The following is a 17,083-nucleotide window of genomic DNA, read 5'->3' on the forward strand; positions in this document are numbered from 1 at the left end:
AGCCCAGCTGAAGCTTAGCATCATACAGGGGGTGTCTCGGTGATCACAGCCTGACAGTCTCTCCTCACCTGTCCCAGGAGTACCTGGACCTGTCAATGCCCCTGGACCAGTACTCACCCAGCTTTCCCGACACCCGAAGCTCTACCTGCTCCTCAGGGGAAGATTCCGTCTTCTCTCATGAGCCGTTGCCTGAGGAACCCTGTCTGCCCCGACACCCAACTCAGCTTGCCAATGGCGGACTCAAAAGACGCTGACCACCGCCCACATGTCCCTCCCCAGACTCCCCATCAGCCGTACCCCTCATCCACAGCTCCCTGCTGGACTCACTGCCTTTCCCGTGCCCCTTCCTGCTGGCAGGAGCCAGCCGCCTGTCGAGGCCTTCCTGTGTGGCCTGCCTTCCTGTCGCTGGGCTCCTGTCTTCCTGCTCTTCCTCTCTACCTGCTTGTGAGAGAGAGGAGCCAAGAAGGGGCACTGGCTGCTGGCCACTTCCTTCCTGAGTGTTGGACCAAGACCTCTCCCTGCCTCCGGCAATGCTCAGAGGGCCAGGGTGGGCAGACGAGCGGGCACGCGGGCGAGAGCTTCTGAGATTCCTGGTACCGGTTCTGTGTTTCACCTTGGCCGTCAGCCCCCTGCATTCTGGTGGCAGGTGCATTGTCCTCAGGGCTACTAGAGTAGGAGGTCACTGCTTCGGGCCTCAGTTGAAGGTGAACTCTGCTCCACATGGATGGTGCCAGTGGCTTCCTAATTCCAATACTAATTTGCTTTGCTGACCAAATACCTGGCACCAGAGGATGCTGAGGCAAAGACGGAGCAGCGATGTGGCCCTGGGGCCCAGCCCTGAACTGGGGGCTTTGTACATAGCTATGAAGAAGACACAAAGTGTATAAATCTGAGTATATATTTACATGTCTTTTTAAAATGGTCGTTGCCAGAGATTTACCCATTGGGTAAGATGCTCCTGGTGGCTTGGAGGCATCAGTTGCTATATATTAAAAATGAAGAAAAAAGAAAAAAAAAAAGGAAAATGTTTTTAAAAAGTTCATATATTTTTTGCTACTTTTGCTGTTTTATTTTTTTAAATTATGTTCTCAACCCATTTTCAGTTTAGGTCCCTCAATAAAAATTGCTGCTGCTTCATTTTTATCCGGGCTGTGTGAAAAGGGAGCAGACATTCCCTGGAAAGGAGGAGACCGAGGTCCAGGAGGCACACACATCCCCCACAGTTCCCTTGTCATCAGCCTCCTGGGTCAGACACCCTGACCTCACGACAAACCTCCTACCTCTCTGACCTGTAGGAAAATCAAGAAAAGATGACGCCCACGTGCTGGGCAGGAGCCTCCTATCTGTGCCTCAGAGCCCGAGGGCCAGCGGAGTGTTTCCGGTGCGGAGAGGGAGGGCCTTTGGGACAGCCGAGCGGCGGGCGTGCGAAGTGAGGGAGAGGAGGGGTCGGCGTCCGCCCTCCATGTGGGCAAGCGACCGAAGACTGGTCACCCATGGCCGGTTCTGCGTTTAGCTCACCAGCTTCACCTTTCATTTGTTCCTTATCCTGATTCCCCCAAATCATTCTTGCTGTCTCCTCTGTGACCAGACTGCGTTTGTTGGGTCTGTCTTGGCTTCCCATGGTTCTTCCTGTGCAGACTCCACCCTGTGCCTCCGTGTTTATTTGTTCACTGCTTGGAAACTTCCGCCATCTGCTGGTTGTCGCCGACCTCGCCAAGTGGATTCTGGCTCCTTGGCACCTTAGCCCTCTACCTATTCAGCCTCTGTCCTTAAAGCTTCCTCTCTGCTGGGTAACTGCTGGATCCAGACAGCTCAGTATGCTTTCATTTCTGTAGGAAAAGTGGGGTTGCTGCTTTACATTTTCATTTAGGAGCTGCATATTTTTTGGCAGCTACGGTGTTGATCATTATTGTAAAATTCTCCTACTTTTGTTTCTCTGAATATGCAACTGTCAAATATTACAATTTCTGTTAGTGTTTAAAGAAGGTACAATTTGGTGAACAGAGCTAGGAAATGAATTCATCTCTTAAAATCATTTGCTTTGAGACCACATAGTTGTGTCTTTCCTTGTAAAACAGCAATGATAATTTTTGCCTGGGCCCTGCTTTGATACGATGCTGTGTTGAACGGTTGGAGGTCTATAAAGGACTTCGTATGACTTCGAGAGAAGTGCTAGAGAAATACAAGGCACCATTATTGTAACAGCAGCACCCTTGCTGTTACTACGCAAGTCACCCACAAAGTCCCCAGAGACTGAGCTGGCTGTCAAATAAAAGATAGTGAAATTGACCTGAGAGAAAATGAAGTAGCTGTTTTACTTAGATGACCAGATAGGGTCCCTCGGGGAAAGGAATGCAGTTTACCTAATGAAGACGTGCTGTCAAAGCACTGAATCTGTCTGGCTTCCTCAGGGTTAAAAGATTAGGTCCTGGGATCACCACAACATTAATCGATACTGCCTTTCTGCTTTTCCTAATTGCCAAAGCCTGGAGATCATCAGTCCTTTGGCACTGCTAATGTAATGTATTGATCTCAAGTAAGATTGAACCTGAGATGCAGCAAGAAATCTATCTTAATAGTTATGAAGTCATTCTATATCAGCAACCACTGGGTGGAGCTAGTGAGCTAACAGCTCCATCCGTATTAAAATTCAAACTGCTTTGAACTCATATTCTGACCTTATCTGTAAGTGTGTAGTACAGGTGAGAAGAAATCTTTAGCCCAGGTTTAGCAATATAGAACACTGACTGGACATTACTTTTTTTTCCTGGTATTGGGGGTTAAACCAGGGCCTCACACATGCTAGGCAAGTGCTCTACCACTAAGCTATGTCACCAACCCTTACCCGTGTGACTTTTAATGATTAAAGTACAGAACGAGACAAGGCACCAGTCATGGGGCCATACGCTTGGGGGTCTAAGGCAGGAGGATTGTTGGAAGTTTGAGGCCAGCTTGGGCTGCATAAGGAGACGTGCCCCCCCAAAAAGAGAGCTGTGTCACAAGTAGCGGCATAAATGCTAAGTGTCTATCTGTGTGTCTGTGTCTGTCTACCTCATACACACCCCAGCAGAATTCTTTCAGAAACAGGCCAAGGGTAACCACTGCAGTCCGTTGGAGGATGCCTGAAATCAGAGCCTGTGTGGTTATTAGCAGCTGTTTGAGCCAAGGCATCTGCAGGGAAAGGTGGAGCAGGGAGAGGAAGGAAAAAGCTTTTAGCAAAGCAGCTTGGCCTCCATTCCCTCAACCACTGAGAGCTGGGAAGGGTTAAGACCAGCAAGGACCCAGATGTTAAAACTTGTGCGGCTTCCCTCTTGGTTGGCACTTAACGGTATTCAGAACCATCTTCACACTTCTGCATCCAGATGCACGTCTTTGCACACAGATGTGGTGTCATGATCACACTGCCAGCTAAAGGTTCAGCTGTCTCCAGAAGCCCTGGGGTCAGTGGGAGCTGGAGCTGGCTCACAAGGGCCACAGCTCTGTGCTGGTCAGTGACCTCATGGGGTAGCCAGAAATCAGCCACCGTGGGACTAACGTCAGTGGGATCGGTCAGAGCTATTTTTCCTTTCTGAGAGTTGATTACCACCAGCTGGGAGGTAAAGCTAACGCTCTCGGAAACCAACAGCCAAGCACCCAAAGTGATGAGAACAAAGAAACATCCCTGACTTCCAGGGTGAGCTGCTGTGACGAGAACGGGAAGAGGGGCGTCTCAGCGGCGTAGATGGCAAAAGTGGTGACAAAGTGACCAGGGCCCTTGGGCCTAATCCTTCCGCTCACAGGGAAAGCCAAAAGGAACTTCAGGACAGCTCAGCAGCACATGCAGGCCTTTCAGCGAGACGGGAGTGGGCTAGTTAGCCACACCCTTCCTCACATTATAACACCTGAAGTATGGACTAACAACACCCATCAGTTTAAAAACTGAAATTTTACACGGATCACCCAGGTTGGCCAGTGGCAGGTCCATGAAAGGCCGTGCATAGTAGGGCCTCATCCTCACGGAAGGGCAGTTCCCTGTGGGGCAGGTTGGGGCTTTTGAGTGGTGACATTGCTCATCTAGATGATTCCAGGCAGAGCGGATCTTCAGCTTGACTTTAAATCTCAGAGCAAGTGAGGAAAGTTAGTGGTCAGCTGGATGGAAACCTGTCCGGTTTCAGTGTTGACACCGAGTGGAGATGCCTGAACACAGTGCCTGTTCCTGGGGAGCGTAGATACTCCAGCAGACCAAACCACCCTGTGACTAACAGTCTTACTTGTGAAAGACAAGCTGACCCGAAAAACACATCCAGCACAAACAAATGGTTAAGCCTTAAACCCTTAATTATGTTTCCTAGCAAAATGGTGACTAATGAATGCCATATGTGCTGGAATAGTGGCCACCTCCCAGATTCCTGCAGCTTCCCTAGCCCCTGAAGGGAACGTCTGCCAGAACAGCTATCCCACAGCCAGGCCTCTGGGACTGCCCATCTGTTTAACTTCCCATCTTGCCTTCTAAGAAACGCTCCCTTCTTTATATCCAGAAAAAAACCCTTACTGGGAAGTACATCCATCCCATCTTAGGGTGCTGCTCCAGGACACTTGTCCCTACCATCAAGTCATCCTGCAAAAGTTGGCCAGGTGCTCATAAGATGGCTTTTGGAACCCGCAAGTTCCGACGGCGTGGGACTTCAAGCCACAGAAGTATCCAAGGTGCCAAGCAGACTCCATTAATGCAACATCCAAAACCTTACTCTGAAAAGATGCGCACAAACAGGAAGCTGTTCAACGTGGTGGGGTGGGCCTTGCGTAAGGTTTAGTGGAAGACGGTGCTGCAGAAGTAAACCTTGCGATTACATTTCTAAAGGCCTGAACTTGGCACACAGCAGACATCACCTGGGAGGGTGACAAGGCCTCAGGATCTCTCCCAGGATTAAATGGCAGATCCTGTATCTAGAAGTAGACACAGCCTTAGGGGGTGTCCTCCACAGGTACCACTGCCAGCCAGAGGTGGGAGACATGCTCCACCCTCCAGTACTCCTTAGGCTCCCTTTGAACTTGCCTTGCTGTTCTGGGATGTCGTCTGGGATTTGGCCTGGAGCACCTAGGTATAAAACAAGGACTTTAGGCATTGGTCACAATCAGATGTGTGTTTTTCAGAGGTCTCATCTTCTTAATAACATCACAAAGTCAAATCTGCGTGTGATTTTCCTTGGTAATCAAAATGAAGACTGCAAACAGACCTCCACGTGCCTGGGGATCGCTGGCTGCACACCCTATCTGCACGTTACAGACTGTTCTGCCAGCCGCAGCCCTCCTGTGACCTTCCTACTGTTTCCTCGTGTGACGATTTCTGCCCCTGCCCCAAATGCCTTCACCTAAATGAGGAGTGGACAGATAAGTAACTTCTTATTTATATCCATTGTTCCTAACTTTTAAATTGCTTTCCTGTCAGTATTTCCTGACATCAGAAGCCTATGCGAAATACACAACATATGGAAACTATTTCCATCTGGTGCATAAGAAAATAAAGATCTGCCTATATGGTAATTAGCTTATAGACTGCACATGTTTACATCTGGTCCACCATTGCATTGGTTGGTGATTATTTTTTCCACTTTTGGTTAATTATGGTAAAAATGTAGTGGTTATGAGATGACTCAATTTCACCCAGCAGCTTCCTGTTTGGATGACGGTGGATGGAGAGAATTAGGTATTGTTTTGCAATGTTGTAATTCTAGTCTCACTATCCTTGGTTTTTGCGTTGGGTTTCAGGCTTTTCTTTTGCTTCTTAGATACTTACGGCTTCTTTAGAAGAAGCAATGGGCAACGAGATAGGTGTCGGTGGTGGTTTTGGTGATGGCGGCACAGGTGGGAGCGGCGTCAACTCTTCACCCTTAAACATCAGAACTGAGAGTTGGGTTACTGATGTTAGAAAATAAAGGTACATTACATCTACTACCACAGCTAGGGGGACTTTTAACGACTATTTCTTATTCTGGCACAAGGTTCAGAAGGCAGAATCTAGAGCCTAAGAATGTGTAGCCACATGTTGAACTTTTTTTTCTTTTCCAGTGCTGAAAATTGAACCCAGAGCCTCGTAGCTGCTAGGCAATTGCTCTATATCTGAGCTACACCCCCAGGCGCCAAATGCTCAACGTTTATTGATTGATTGATTCGTTTTTTGAGGCAGAAACTTGCTGTGCAGTACAAGCTGGCCCTGAAATCACTATATAGTCCAGGCTGGCCTCGACCTTGTGGCAATCCTCCTGCCTCAGCCTCCTGAGTTCTGAGGTTACAGGTGTGTGCCAGTGTTTCATTTTTAGACAGTATAATAAATATTCCTTGCTTTCAATACTATTGTGTTAAAATTTGGTTTTATTAATGTATCATTATTTACAGAAAAATTAACATGTCATTTCCTTTAATTTAATCAAGCGGAAAGGAACTGTCTAACCTGAGTCCCCTTCAGCTGAGGTGCAGAATCTACCAGGTCCTCTTTCGATTTGGGGGAAGTAGGCAATCCCAAGGACATTTCTGTCTGCAGAGCCTAGGGAGAGAAGAAGTTTGCAGAAGCATAAGCTTTCTACTCTTCCTGAAACTCAGAAGCTCCTTCACAGTAGTCAGTGCCTTTCAGCATGATTTGCTTGCTACTAAATCCCCGACTTCCTCCTCTGACTACACCCTTTATGAGTAACATATAAAATATGTTCCTGAAATAGCAGTGTAGGTTATTTCTCTATGAGTTTTGAGCACTCTACAAAAGCTGCACTCTAGAGGCTAGTATTTAAGATCTAGTCATTAGCAAACCCCTGACTTGCCTGTTCTCAGGGGGGAAAATGCTATTTCTCAACTACTCATCAGTTTCTAATAGCATTGACATAACTTAGAGTGGACACCATCATCTCTGGTGCCATAATGGTAAATCTGCCTGACAAATGGTAGGAACTGCTTATCAGAAGCTCTTGAGCGGAGGGTATAAATTCTTAGCGAGGTGCAGGCTTGGCATATGCGAGGCCCTGGGTAACTTTCACAAGGAAAATGGAAGGAGGTAGTAGAACAGATGACAGATCAGATTAGGAGCCATGGGAGGATAACTTGTTAGCTATCGGTAAGAATTATATCAATTAACTTCGAAAAAATATCATTACTTTTTGGAAATAAGTTTGTTACTCCTGTAGGAAAGGGTGGCAAGCCCATGGCACACGTGGCACAGTGGGCTGTCTGTATCACTGAAAGCTCTAAAAGGTTTGCCATTACTGGGCTATAGTATATTCAATTTGATGTCTCAGTTCTATTTGGGTTGTTGTCTTTTTGTTTTGTTTCATTTTGTTCGAGTCAGGGTCTCGCCAAATAGCCCAGGCTGGCCTCAAACTCAGTGATCCTCCTGCCTCAGCCTCCTGAGTGCTGAGCTCATGGGCCGGTGTCACAACGCCCACACAGCATGATGTCTCAATTCTTCACGCAGCCCAGCTACCATCTGTTCTGTTTCGAACATAGGAAGAGTAGAAATTTAAATACATGGATGAAAAGAACAACCAATACAATTCTGAGGAGCTTGTCCCTTTGTCCTTAAGTCCTTTCTTACCCTTCTACAAAGCAGCATCTGAATAGAGTTGATGCCCACCTATAATAATTTTGAGAATCCAGGTTTAGCTCAGACACTGTTCCTCCAAGATTTCAAGGCATGTTCCTGGGGGCATTCTAAGAATAACAAATAACTTCAGTCTGCCCTAAGTAGACCCAGGAGTTTGATCAAGTGAGAATTCACTAGCCACCCTTCATGGTATTTACAAAGAAATTTCCTTCTAGTCTTCCTAGAATCAATCCTGGATAAATCCCAAAACCAGATTCCTGTCTAGAAATACATAAACAGAAAGCACAACAGTGTTTCCTGGAGTAGACTGTTCATGATAGCCTTCAAATGACCCTCAACTTGTCCTGGTAGTCAAGAAAACATCTGAGGGCTGGGGATTTAGCTCAGTGGCTCTGCTGCCTGCTTCGCAAGCGCAAGGACCCTAGTTCAATCCCCCGTACCAAAAAAAAAAAAGAACGAAAGAAAGAAAAGAAAACATCTGAGATTAGAAATGACCAGTCCTCAACCCTTGAGCACCTAGAGTCATCTGCTAAGCCAAGAATGCAGAATCCTACAACAGTCTTTCCTCTCTCACTCCTAAGGCCGTGAGGCAGACCAGAGGCCAGGAGGAGAAAGTGAGGCCCTTTCCGAGGGGCCCAGAACAAGACACTCACTAGGGCCTGGGCTCATTCTGGGCAGCTGCTTGAGTAAAACACCAGCAGAGAAAGCATTGCTGTTAAAGGCAAAGAGATAAAGGAAAGCAGTGGAGGGGAGACAAAAGTTTACATTCTAGGCTAGCCCTCCTTTGCTTTAAAACAAACAAGAATCTGCATAAGACATGAAAGAATAGGAATCATTTGGTTTAAAAGAAAAAAGCAGTCGGGGCAGGGAGAAGTCTGCCAATGAAGACTAGGTAGTTCAGAAGAGAAAATAAAAGCTTCTACTTCAGGCTTGGGTTAAATAGTCACAGCCCCAGGGCTAGGCAGGAGGAGAGAGGTTATGCCAGGGTGGAAGCCAGGGCTTCACGCACAATGAACAAGCACCCTGCCCTGGAATCTTAACAAGATGTTAGAGCCACTGGGCCAAATTTCAAAAGAAACACCTATTTCGATTGCAAGAGGAAGTCGGACATTGGTGGAGAGGCCTCAGACACTCCCGGCCCAGTTACTCACCTCTCCACCCTGAGGTATCTCAATCGGCTTTGGCGTCACATCTATCAGGTAGAAGGTTCGAGACAGCAGCAGCAGAGATGGGGCACGTTCTCCTGTAGGTGCAGGTCCAGCCACTGCCGAACAGGGAAGCACAGACGGTTAGAACTGGAAGGGACCTTGATCGCCCACTGTTCCTCCCATCTCTTGCTGGTACTCATGGCAGAAGAAACACCACCCTCCCTACTTCTGTGCCAGTGCAAGTACCCGGCAGCTTCACTTACTACTGCCCAGAGAGGATGCGTTCAATTAAGCTCTCAACCCAAAGGGATCGAAGGAGCTAAGTATCTTCTCTTAAACAAAAATTAGAAGCTGGGTGTAATGGCACATACCTATAATCCCAGCACTTCGGAGGCTGAGACAGGAGGACTGCCTTGAGTTCAGGACCAGCCCAGGCTCCATACTGAGTTCAAGGCCAGCCTGAACTACATAGCGAGGCCCTGTCTCAAAAAATAAAGACACAGGGCTGGGGATTGAGCTCAGGTGCATCGCACCTGCCTCACAAGCACAAGGGTCCTGAGTTCAATCCCTAGTACCTAAATACATAATCGAATAAATATCATTACAATGCGGATAAACTGTAGATGTAAGCAACTATCAAATTGACCACACTTTTCTCAAACCCCAGTACTGGGGACTGAACCCTGGGCCTCACACATGCTAGTCAAGCATTCTACCACTAACTATGTCCTCAGCCATTCTTATTCTGGGGAGGTCTGACTGGTTGCCCGTGCTGGCCTTGAACTTGCTATCCCCCTGCCCCAGCTTCCCACGTAGGTGGGACTGCAGTTATATGTCACCATACCCAGCTTAACCAAGGTTGCTTGCTTGTTTTTTCTTTTAGTGGGGGAGGGTGGTACCAGGGATCAAAGTCGGGACCTTGCACTTGCCAGGCACCTGCCGCGCCACTGAGCTAAATCCCCAGCCCTGCTTGCCTTAGTTTCTGAGATAGGGTCTCACTGCGTAATTCAGGCTGGCCTTAAACTCACTGCATAGCCTAGGCTGGCCTTGAACTTGTAGTGCTCCTCCTGCCTCAGCCTTCCAGTGCTTGGATTACAGCCTGAGCCACCACACCTGGCCTAAGCATTTTTTTTTTTTAGATCAATAATATATGACCAAGACATAACTCACAGGTAAACATAATGTACTCAATAAAAACAAATCTTGCCAGGTGTGGTGGCACACGCCTGTAATCCCAGCACTCAGGAGGCTGGGGCAGGAGGATTGCTGTGAGTTCGAGACCAGCCTGGACTACTTAGTGAATTCCAAGTCAGTCTCAACTACACAGTGAGACCTTGTCTCAAAAAAGCAAAAGAAAAAAAAATCTTCATTCCAATCTACTCTCTAGCCATTTTCTTCCCTACATAATTTTCCTGAGATATCCTAGACACATGCAAATTTATATTTTTTATCTTTACACAAAGGGTGATATACATACACTGTTTAGTCCTTTGCTTTTTCCAGTGAAATATCTTTTTTTTTTTTTTTTTTTAGGTCCAGTGAAATATCTTGAATACGAATTCATGTTATTAGAAGCAGCGCTGCTTTTCAACATCCTTCAAGGATTTCATGTGTGGAAATGCCACAATTTATTTGATGATCCTCCTACTAAAGAACTTTAGGCTGTCTCCAAAATTTTGCTATTATAAAGGGATAGTATTGTACGTTTGTCATTTTAACTTGTACAAAGAGCACCAGACACAGTGGTACACACCTATAATCACGGCTATTTAGCAGGGTGAGGCAGGATTGCAAGTTCAAAGCCAGGCTGGGCAAATTGGTAAGACCCTGTCTCAAAGTTTTAAAAAAGAGCTAGAGATGTAGCTCAGCCGCAGAATATTTGCCTAGCATGTGGGAGAAAGGAGAGAAAAAAGAAAGAGGAAATCCAAGACTGAAAGCATGAGGGAATCTGGCATGGTGTTGGAAATGGAGGGCTGAGAGGTAGAGAATACAGGGTGGCGTCCAGAACTGGCAGCTAGCAAGGAAACAAGGACTTCCGTCCTACAGCTGCACAGAACTGGGCTCAGCCAAAAAATGAACTAGCTGGGAAGTGGATTATTCCTCACAGCCTCCCGAAAGGAGTACAGCCTGCACTCCTGACCTACGGAAATGTGAATTAACAAGAGAGTGTTGTTTTAAGGCACTGAGTTAGCAGTTGATAACAGGTACACAAAACTAGTATAAACCAGGTATTGTGGCCAATGTCCATAATCCCAGCCCCCTAGGAGTCTGAGGCAGAAGAATTGCAAGTGTGAGCCCATACTGTCACAAAGGAGAGGGGGCAGCACAGTGCAGATGCTCTGGCTTCAATTCCCAATACAAAAAAAAAAGAAAGAAAAAGGAAATTAATACAGTGTACCATCCCAGTCAAAATGCAAAATAAATCTAGCTACTTCAGTGCCCCACTGTTCAATGAAGTAAGGTGAATTAGGTAAGATGGCTCCCTCGTGCTGTGGTTTGGATCTTAAATGTCTCGGAAAGGCCTCTAGGGGGTGGCACCTAGCAGGAGGATGTGATGTCATTGGGGTGTGCCCTTGAAGCAGACACTGGGATTTTAGCCCCTCCTCCTCCTCTTTCCTTGCTTCCGGGCACCATGAGTTGCAGATGCCTTCTCTGATGTTCTGTGTTGCCACAGGCCCAAAGCATCAGAGCCAAGCAGCCATGAACTAAACCTCTGCCAACCACAAGCACAAATAAAGATGTTCTCCTTAGAAGTTAATTATCTCAGGCATTTTGTCACAGCAACAGAAAGCTGCCCAACACACTTGTGAAGTTGAATGAAAGATGAGATCTGTGAATCACTTGATTACAGTCCTGTGAGGGGACCTGGGTGTGGCTGCCTTGCCTCTGTGAGCTGCTGTTGCAGTTGTTCCTCAGTGAGACCCAGTGACCTCATGCCTCGGGCCCTACAGGCAGCTTGCAATTCTGACACACTCAGATCTTTCAACCCTTCTTTGGCAATTATCTGCAAAAAATGTAAGGAACAGCATCAGATCTTTTGGTTCCAATTTTACCCAATCCCTACATTCTAGTAACTCAGTAGAAACCCAGAATCTGTTGCTTTAACTGTGTTCTGTCCCCTGCACTGTTGTGCATGTCAGGACCCTAAAGTGCAAGGTGACTTCGGAAGGTGACAGTTGCGATAAAGGGAATCCTGTTAACAGATATTAACAGTACAGATATTTAGATAACTTCTCCCCCAACACTTTATCAACAAAGTATTTCCCCTCTTGATTTGTATTTTGCCTGGTTGTGGCATCTCTTCCCTTGCATAGCATCTTTTACCATTCATTAGAAGGACATTGTTGCTTGAAAAGTTTCCAAGGTAGTATTTGTTGGGTGTCTCGGTGCTGTTTTTCCACCGCTGCCCCAGGAAAGAACGGCCCCCTCTGATTCACAAAATTCCCTCCACAAAAAACATACCAAAGTTTCTGCTTGGTGTGATCCAAAGCTACAGTCCTCCCAGGACCAGTATTGTTTATGCCAAAGTTCTGAAAGCAACATCTGAAATCCAAATGAGGCCAATGGGATCATGGTTTCTCAGTTCTGGGAAACCTGCTCCCTCAGGTAGAATGCTTGACAGCAGTTGATTTAGATTGAAGAAACATCCTTTACATTTTTTAAAGGAGTCCAGTTAGTAGTTGTGGTCCAAATGGTACCTTCTATAACACATCTGGGCTCTGTTTTTTTCCCAGCATTCTGCTCTGCCAGACCCTTCTTGCTGGGCCAACACACCCAACAGAGTATTTACTTTGGCATTAGCTCCAATGGTAGGGAAGCAAAGGTGTGGGTAGAGCTTTGCCAGGAATTCGCTGAGCTGCTATTGCTACTTCCCTTCACAGCAAGTCCTACCTGCTTCCTATTAGTTCTAGTCAAAGCACCGACTATTACGATGGCCGTCTCAAAAGAATTGTTCCCAGCACAACAGACAATTCTGAAAATGACTAATCCAGACCCAGGACATCCCAGCAGTGATTGCTTAATTTTGTCAGAATCAGTGTCTGAGCAGACAGAGAACACAGTACTTCATGACAAAAGCTCCTCTCCCCATCCACTGGGGATCCCCGAGAGCCATGGCCAAACTCTTACTCTGTCATCTGCTTTTATAGACTTCAGTGTCATCAGGAGCTGAAAGCGAAGCAAATTGTTGGTTCCAAAGGTTTGCAATTCTAGCAGCTTGCAGAGGGCAATCAGCTGAGGCCGATCTAGGTGCTCCAGGGCCAGCTGATCCTCGAAGAGCTTGGAAAAACGAATGATCTCCTTTGTGCTGGGCTTGTGGCCTGTCTGGACCTAGGCAACGGTACAAAGAGGCTAATTAAAATGTGTTGCCTACTTCTCATAATCTTTCCATTAGACTATTTGAAAGAAATATCAAAGCAGTTATGGGCTCTATTTGCTGTCTGGAAATGGGCTCTGTATTTCAAAGAGGGTTAAAGAAATCTGAAGTCAAACTAAATCATTGGAAAAATCAGGAGTAGTTCAAAAGTTTGACATTCTTTCCAAGAATTTTCTTTTTGGTATGGGGAATCAAACTCAGGTCCCTGCACTTGCAAAGCAGGCACTGAAACAACTGAGCTAAATCCCCAGCCCTCTTTCCAATAATTTATCATCCTCTTCAACATGATTTTTTTTTTTTTTTTTTTTTAGATAGGATCTCACTATGTTGTCCAGGTTTATCTAAAACTCTTTTGCGTGTGTGTGTGTGTGTGTGTGTGTGTGTGTGTGTGTGTGTGCTGGGGATCAAACTCAGGACCTTGTGTTTGCCAGGCAGGTGCAGTGCCACTGAGCTACATCCCCGGCCCATTGTCTCAAACTCTTGATGACCCTCCTGTCTCAGGCTCCCTAGTGTTAGGACTACAGACATGCACCACCACACTGAGATAGCACAATGATTATTTTTAAGGTAGCCTTTTCTACAGACTACTATGTTTAAAATGTCAAATGTTTAAGTATCATAAATTTATTATTTCAGTATTTGCAGTTTCAAAGATTATGGACAATTTGGAAGACCCAGGATGATACACTTCTCATGTAATTCCAGCCCTGAAGTTGTTTGATACAACATGAAAGACACACACCTGTTTTACATAGGAGGAGAGCTGGACAGAGGCCTCTCCCAGCTTGGCTCTGTTTCTCCTTGCCATTTCTGTAATTGTTTCTTGAAGGAACTTTGCTAGTTCCAACTTTGCTGCCATTTTCTTTCTCTGCTTCTCTTCCTTTATAGTAGAAAGGACAAGTTAATTCTTAATGACTGCAACTAGGTAAAGACAGGAGAAATAACTGTTACCTTGTTATTGCTCGCCCCTGTCACACAGACTGGATTGTTTACAGATTTAACTGAGTGGGTTTTGAGAGAAAAAAGGAAATATAAAATAGACTATTTGAAACCCATTTTCTAATCTGAATTTATTTCTCATTGATATAAAATCATAGGCATGTGATAGATCAAAAATCTTCCCTGAATGGGAGATTGTCATGTAGAAAGATCTATCAGGCTGGGGATGTAGGCTCAGTGGTGCTGCTCCTGCCTGACAAGAGCAAGGCCCTGAATTCGATTCCTAAAAAAGAAGAAGAAAGAAAGATGTAATAACTGAAGGCAAACCATCTGGGCTGCAACGTCACCAAATCCCCGGTCTAAGTGGCCCTGGATTTTGTTTAACAAAGTAGGAAATCAACTCTCTCCTAAAGTAGCTGAGGATTTAAGTAGAAAACAATCAGAATTAAATACAATACAATAATTCAAGTCATATAATAGATATAAAAAAGCATTACACAGAAGAGAATTAAATGTTCACTCTCAAGGCATTAACTTGACCAGTGTTTCTTAACCCATGTTCATCATCAAAACTGCAGTGTGGTTGGGCTGGGGATGTAGCTTAGGGCACTGCACCTGCCTCGCAAGCACAAGGTCCTGAGTTCAATCCCCAGTACTAAAAAAAAAAACAAAAAAAAAAAACCCAAAACAAAAATGCAGTGTGGTGGCCTTTTCAAAACAATCATGGTCAGGATATCAAGGGGGTAGACAAACAGGAATCTATCAATCTATCTATTTTTTAAGTTGTCTTCTGCTACTGATCCCTTTTCTACTCCCAACTCCCACCACGAAGAGCAAAATCATTAGTCTTGGACTATTATGTCACGACGCCATTTTAAGCGTTATTCTTTGTATCCAGAACACCTTTTACAGACTGGTAAAATTCCACACCCTCTTTGAGTCTCAGTTCCAAAGACCTCTTCTGTGAAACATTTTCCACTCCTACTGACTTAAAAGGTGTCCCCTCTGCCCTTTAACGGTGCTCTATAGATTTTCATAGCATCATCTAGTAGAATAACGCGGAAGAGAGGAAATGAAGTCGCCAGTGTTCCAGCCCATCCCCCGCACAGTGGTCACCCTCTTTTCAGGGACTGCGCACGAGCAACGAAGGGTCTGTTTGGCTCAATAAATCAGACCTACTGTCTAATTAGTCACCATATTTACAATGGAGTTTCATATAGTTAAACTTTAGTGGAGAAGGGATGGTCTTTTTCAATAAATGATGCTGGCGGGCAAAACTGGATACTCATATGCAAAAAAAAATTGGGGCACTCACATTATATCTTTCACAAAAAATTAACTCTAAATAGATAGTACCCTAACTATAAACTATAAAGTATAAAACTTCTGGAAGAAAACAGTCAAGAAAGGTAAGGAAATCTTGGCTTTTAGCTGCAACACCAAAAGTTTGAGCATGAAAGAAAAAAAATTGCCAAGTCAGTTTTCATTACAAGTATTTCCGCTGTGAAAGACATTGGTTAATGAACAAAAAGATAAGCTATAACTATGAGATAACTGATAAACTTTGAGAAATATTTGCAAAATATATCCAATAAGACTTTTTCCAAAATATACAAAAACAAAAACAAAAAACCACCCCACTCTCAAAACAACAATAAAACAAACTACTAAACTGAACAAATGTAAACAGACACCTCCCCAAAGAAAATATAAGACAGGGACCGGGGATTTAGCTCAGTGGTTCCTCCACCTGCTTCACAAGCACAAAGACCCGAGTTTAATCCCTGGTACAAAACAAAAAACAAACAAACAAACAAAATTATATATATATATATATTGTGGCTAATCTGTAAAACACTGACAGCATGAATTTCTGGGGAAAATGTGGAACAAGAGGAACTCATGCAATCATGTATTGCTGAGGAAATTAAGAAAGGGAGAGCCATTTCCTTTTTTTTTTTTTTTAATGACCCAGCGATCACACTTACTATTTATTCATTGAAGTAAAATCGGTTTGAAAAGAAGCCTGCCCTTAAATGCTTAGAGCAGATTCACTCATACTGTAATTGCTAAAACTTTCAAGTACCACGATGCTGCACTTTGAGTAGATGGGTAAACCGGGGTACATCCAGACAACGGAACAGTATCCTGACCTTGTCCATTCCCCCGCCGAATGCAGATCACAAGCACCATCCACGTCCACATAACTCTAGCGAAACTTCCTTGACTTCTGCCGGCTGCATTTCAGACTCTGGCGTTGGGTCTCCCCTGGCGGCCTCCGCCCAGAAGACGGAGCTGTAGGGTCTGCAGACACGCAGTCCTCACCCGCTGCTTGCACTGTTTCCACATCTCTTCCTCTGGCCTGGTAACCGCCGCCCGCTTCCTTCCTTTCCTTTCCTCTCCCCCTCTGCCTGTCCACTTCTGCCCTCCCGCCTCCCGAGTTCAGCAAAGCTAAGCATATTACTGTAGGGTCCAAGAACCACTCTCCTAGGTGGATCTTATCCAAGGGAACTGCAAGCTCATGTCCACACAAAAACCTGAATGCAACTATTTATAGTAGTTTTATTCAAAAGCGCCCCAAATTGAAAGCAAACCATTCTCCAAACCTGAATGGGTATACAAACTGTGGTACAGTGTATCCACACATAGGATTATCATCTAGTGGTTCCGAAGCACAAAAAGAGTTGGAAAAACTTTCACTGTATATCAATAAATGAAAGAAGCCAGTCTGAGAAGACTACACAGGTATGATTCTAGCTATGTGACATTCAAAAAAAAAGGCGAAACAGGAGACAATAAAAATTAGTGGTTGCCACAGCTGAGGGGAGAAAGGGAAACAGGTGGAGCACAAGAGATTAATGTTAGAGCAGAGGAGCTATTCTGTATGAGACTTGTGACAGCAGATACATGACAGTACACATTTATAAAACCCACAGGCCTGTACGCCACAAAGAATGAACCCAGGCCGGGGATTTAGCTCAGTGGTTCTGCTGCCTGCCTTGCAAGCGTCAGGACACGAGTTCAATTCCCGGTACCAAAAAAAAAAAAAGA

General features: G+C 45.3%; 2 protein-coding genes across 9 annotated transcripts in view; one reads left to right on the plus strand and one right to left on the minus strand.

Annotated features, from left to right (window-relative positions):
* The window catches only part of Fgfr1 (fibroblast growth factor receptor 1), a 49,473-nt gene extending 48,334 nt beyond the window's left edge, over positions 1-1,139 (plus strand). For all 8 annotated transcript variants that reach the window (XM_010604919.3, XM_033765358.1, XM_010604908.1 and 5 more), the window contains one exon: positions 78-1,139. In XM_010604919.3, the coding sequence (XP_010603221.1) occupies positions 78-254 (177 nt within the window). In that variant the 3' untranslated portion in view covers positions 255-1,139. The remainder of the gene's footprint in view (positions 1-77) is intronic.
* Positions 1,140-2,652: 1,513 nt separating this feature from the next.
* The window catches only part of Letm2 (leucine zipper and EF-hand containing transmembrane protein 2), a 19,592-nt gene continuing 5,161 nt past the window's right edge, over positions 2,653-17,083 (minus strand). The window contains 8 exon segments of the mRNA XM_019204740.2: positions 2,653-5,077; positions 5,777-5,869; positions 6,431-6,523; positions 8,722-8,804; positions 8,807-8,834; positions 11,603-11,722; positions 12,847-13,047; positions 13,836-13,973. Coding sequence (XP_019060285.1) covers positions 5,015-5,077; positions 5,777-5,869; positions 6,431-6,523; positions 8,722-8,804; positions 8,807-8,834; positions 11,603-11,722; positions 12,847-13,047; positions 13,836-13,973 — 819 coding nt within the window. The 3' untranslated portion in view covers positions 2,653-5,014.

Source organism: Fukomys damarensis, unplaced genomic scaffold (assembly GCF_012274545.1).
Source record: "Fukomys damarensis isolate Sample0158 unplaced genomic scaffold, DMR_v1.0_HiC HiC_scaffold_18, whole genome shotgun sequence".
Taxonomy (NCBI): Eukaryota; Metazoa; Chordata; class Mammalia; order Rodentia; family Bathyergidae; genus Fukomys; species Fukomys damarensis.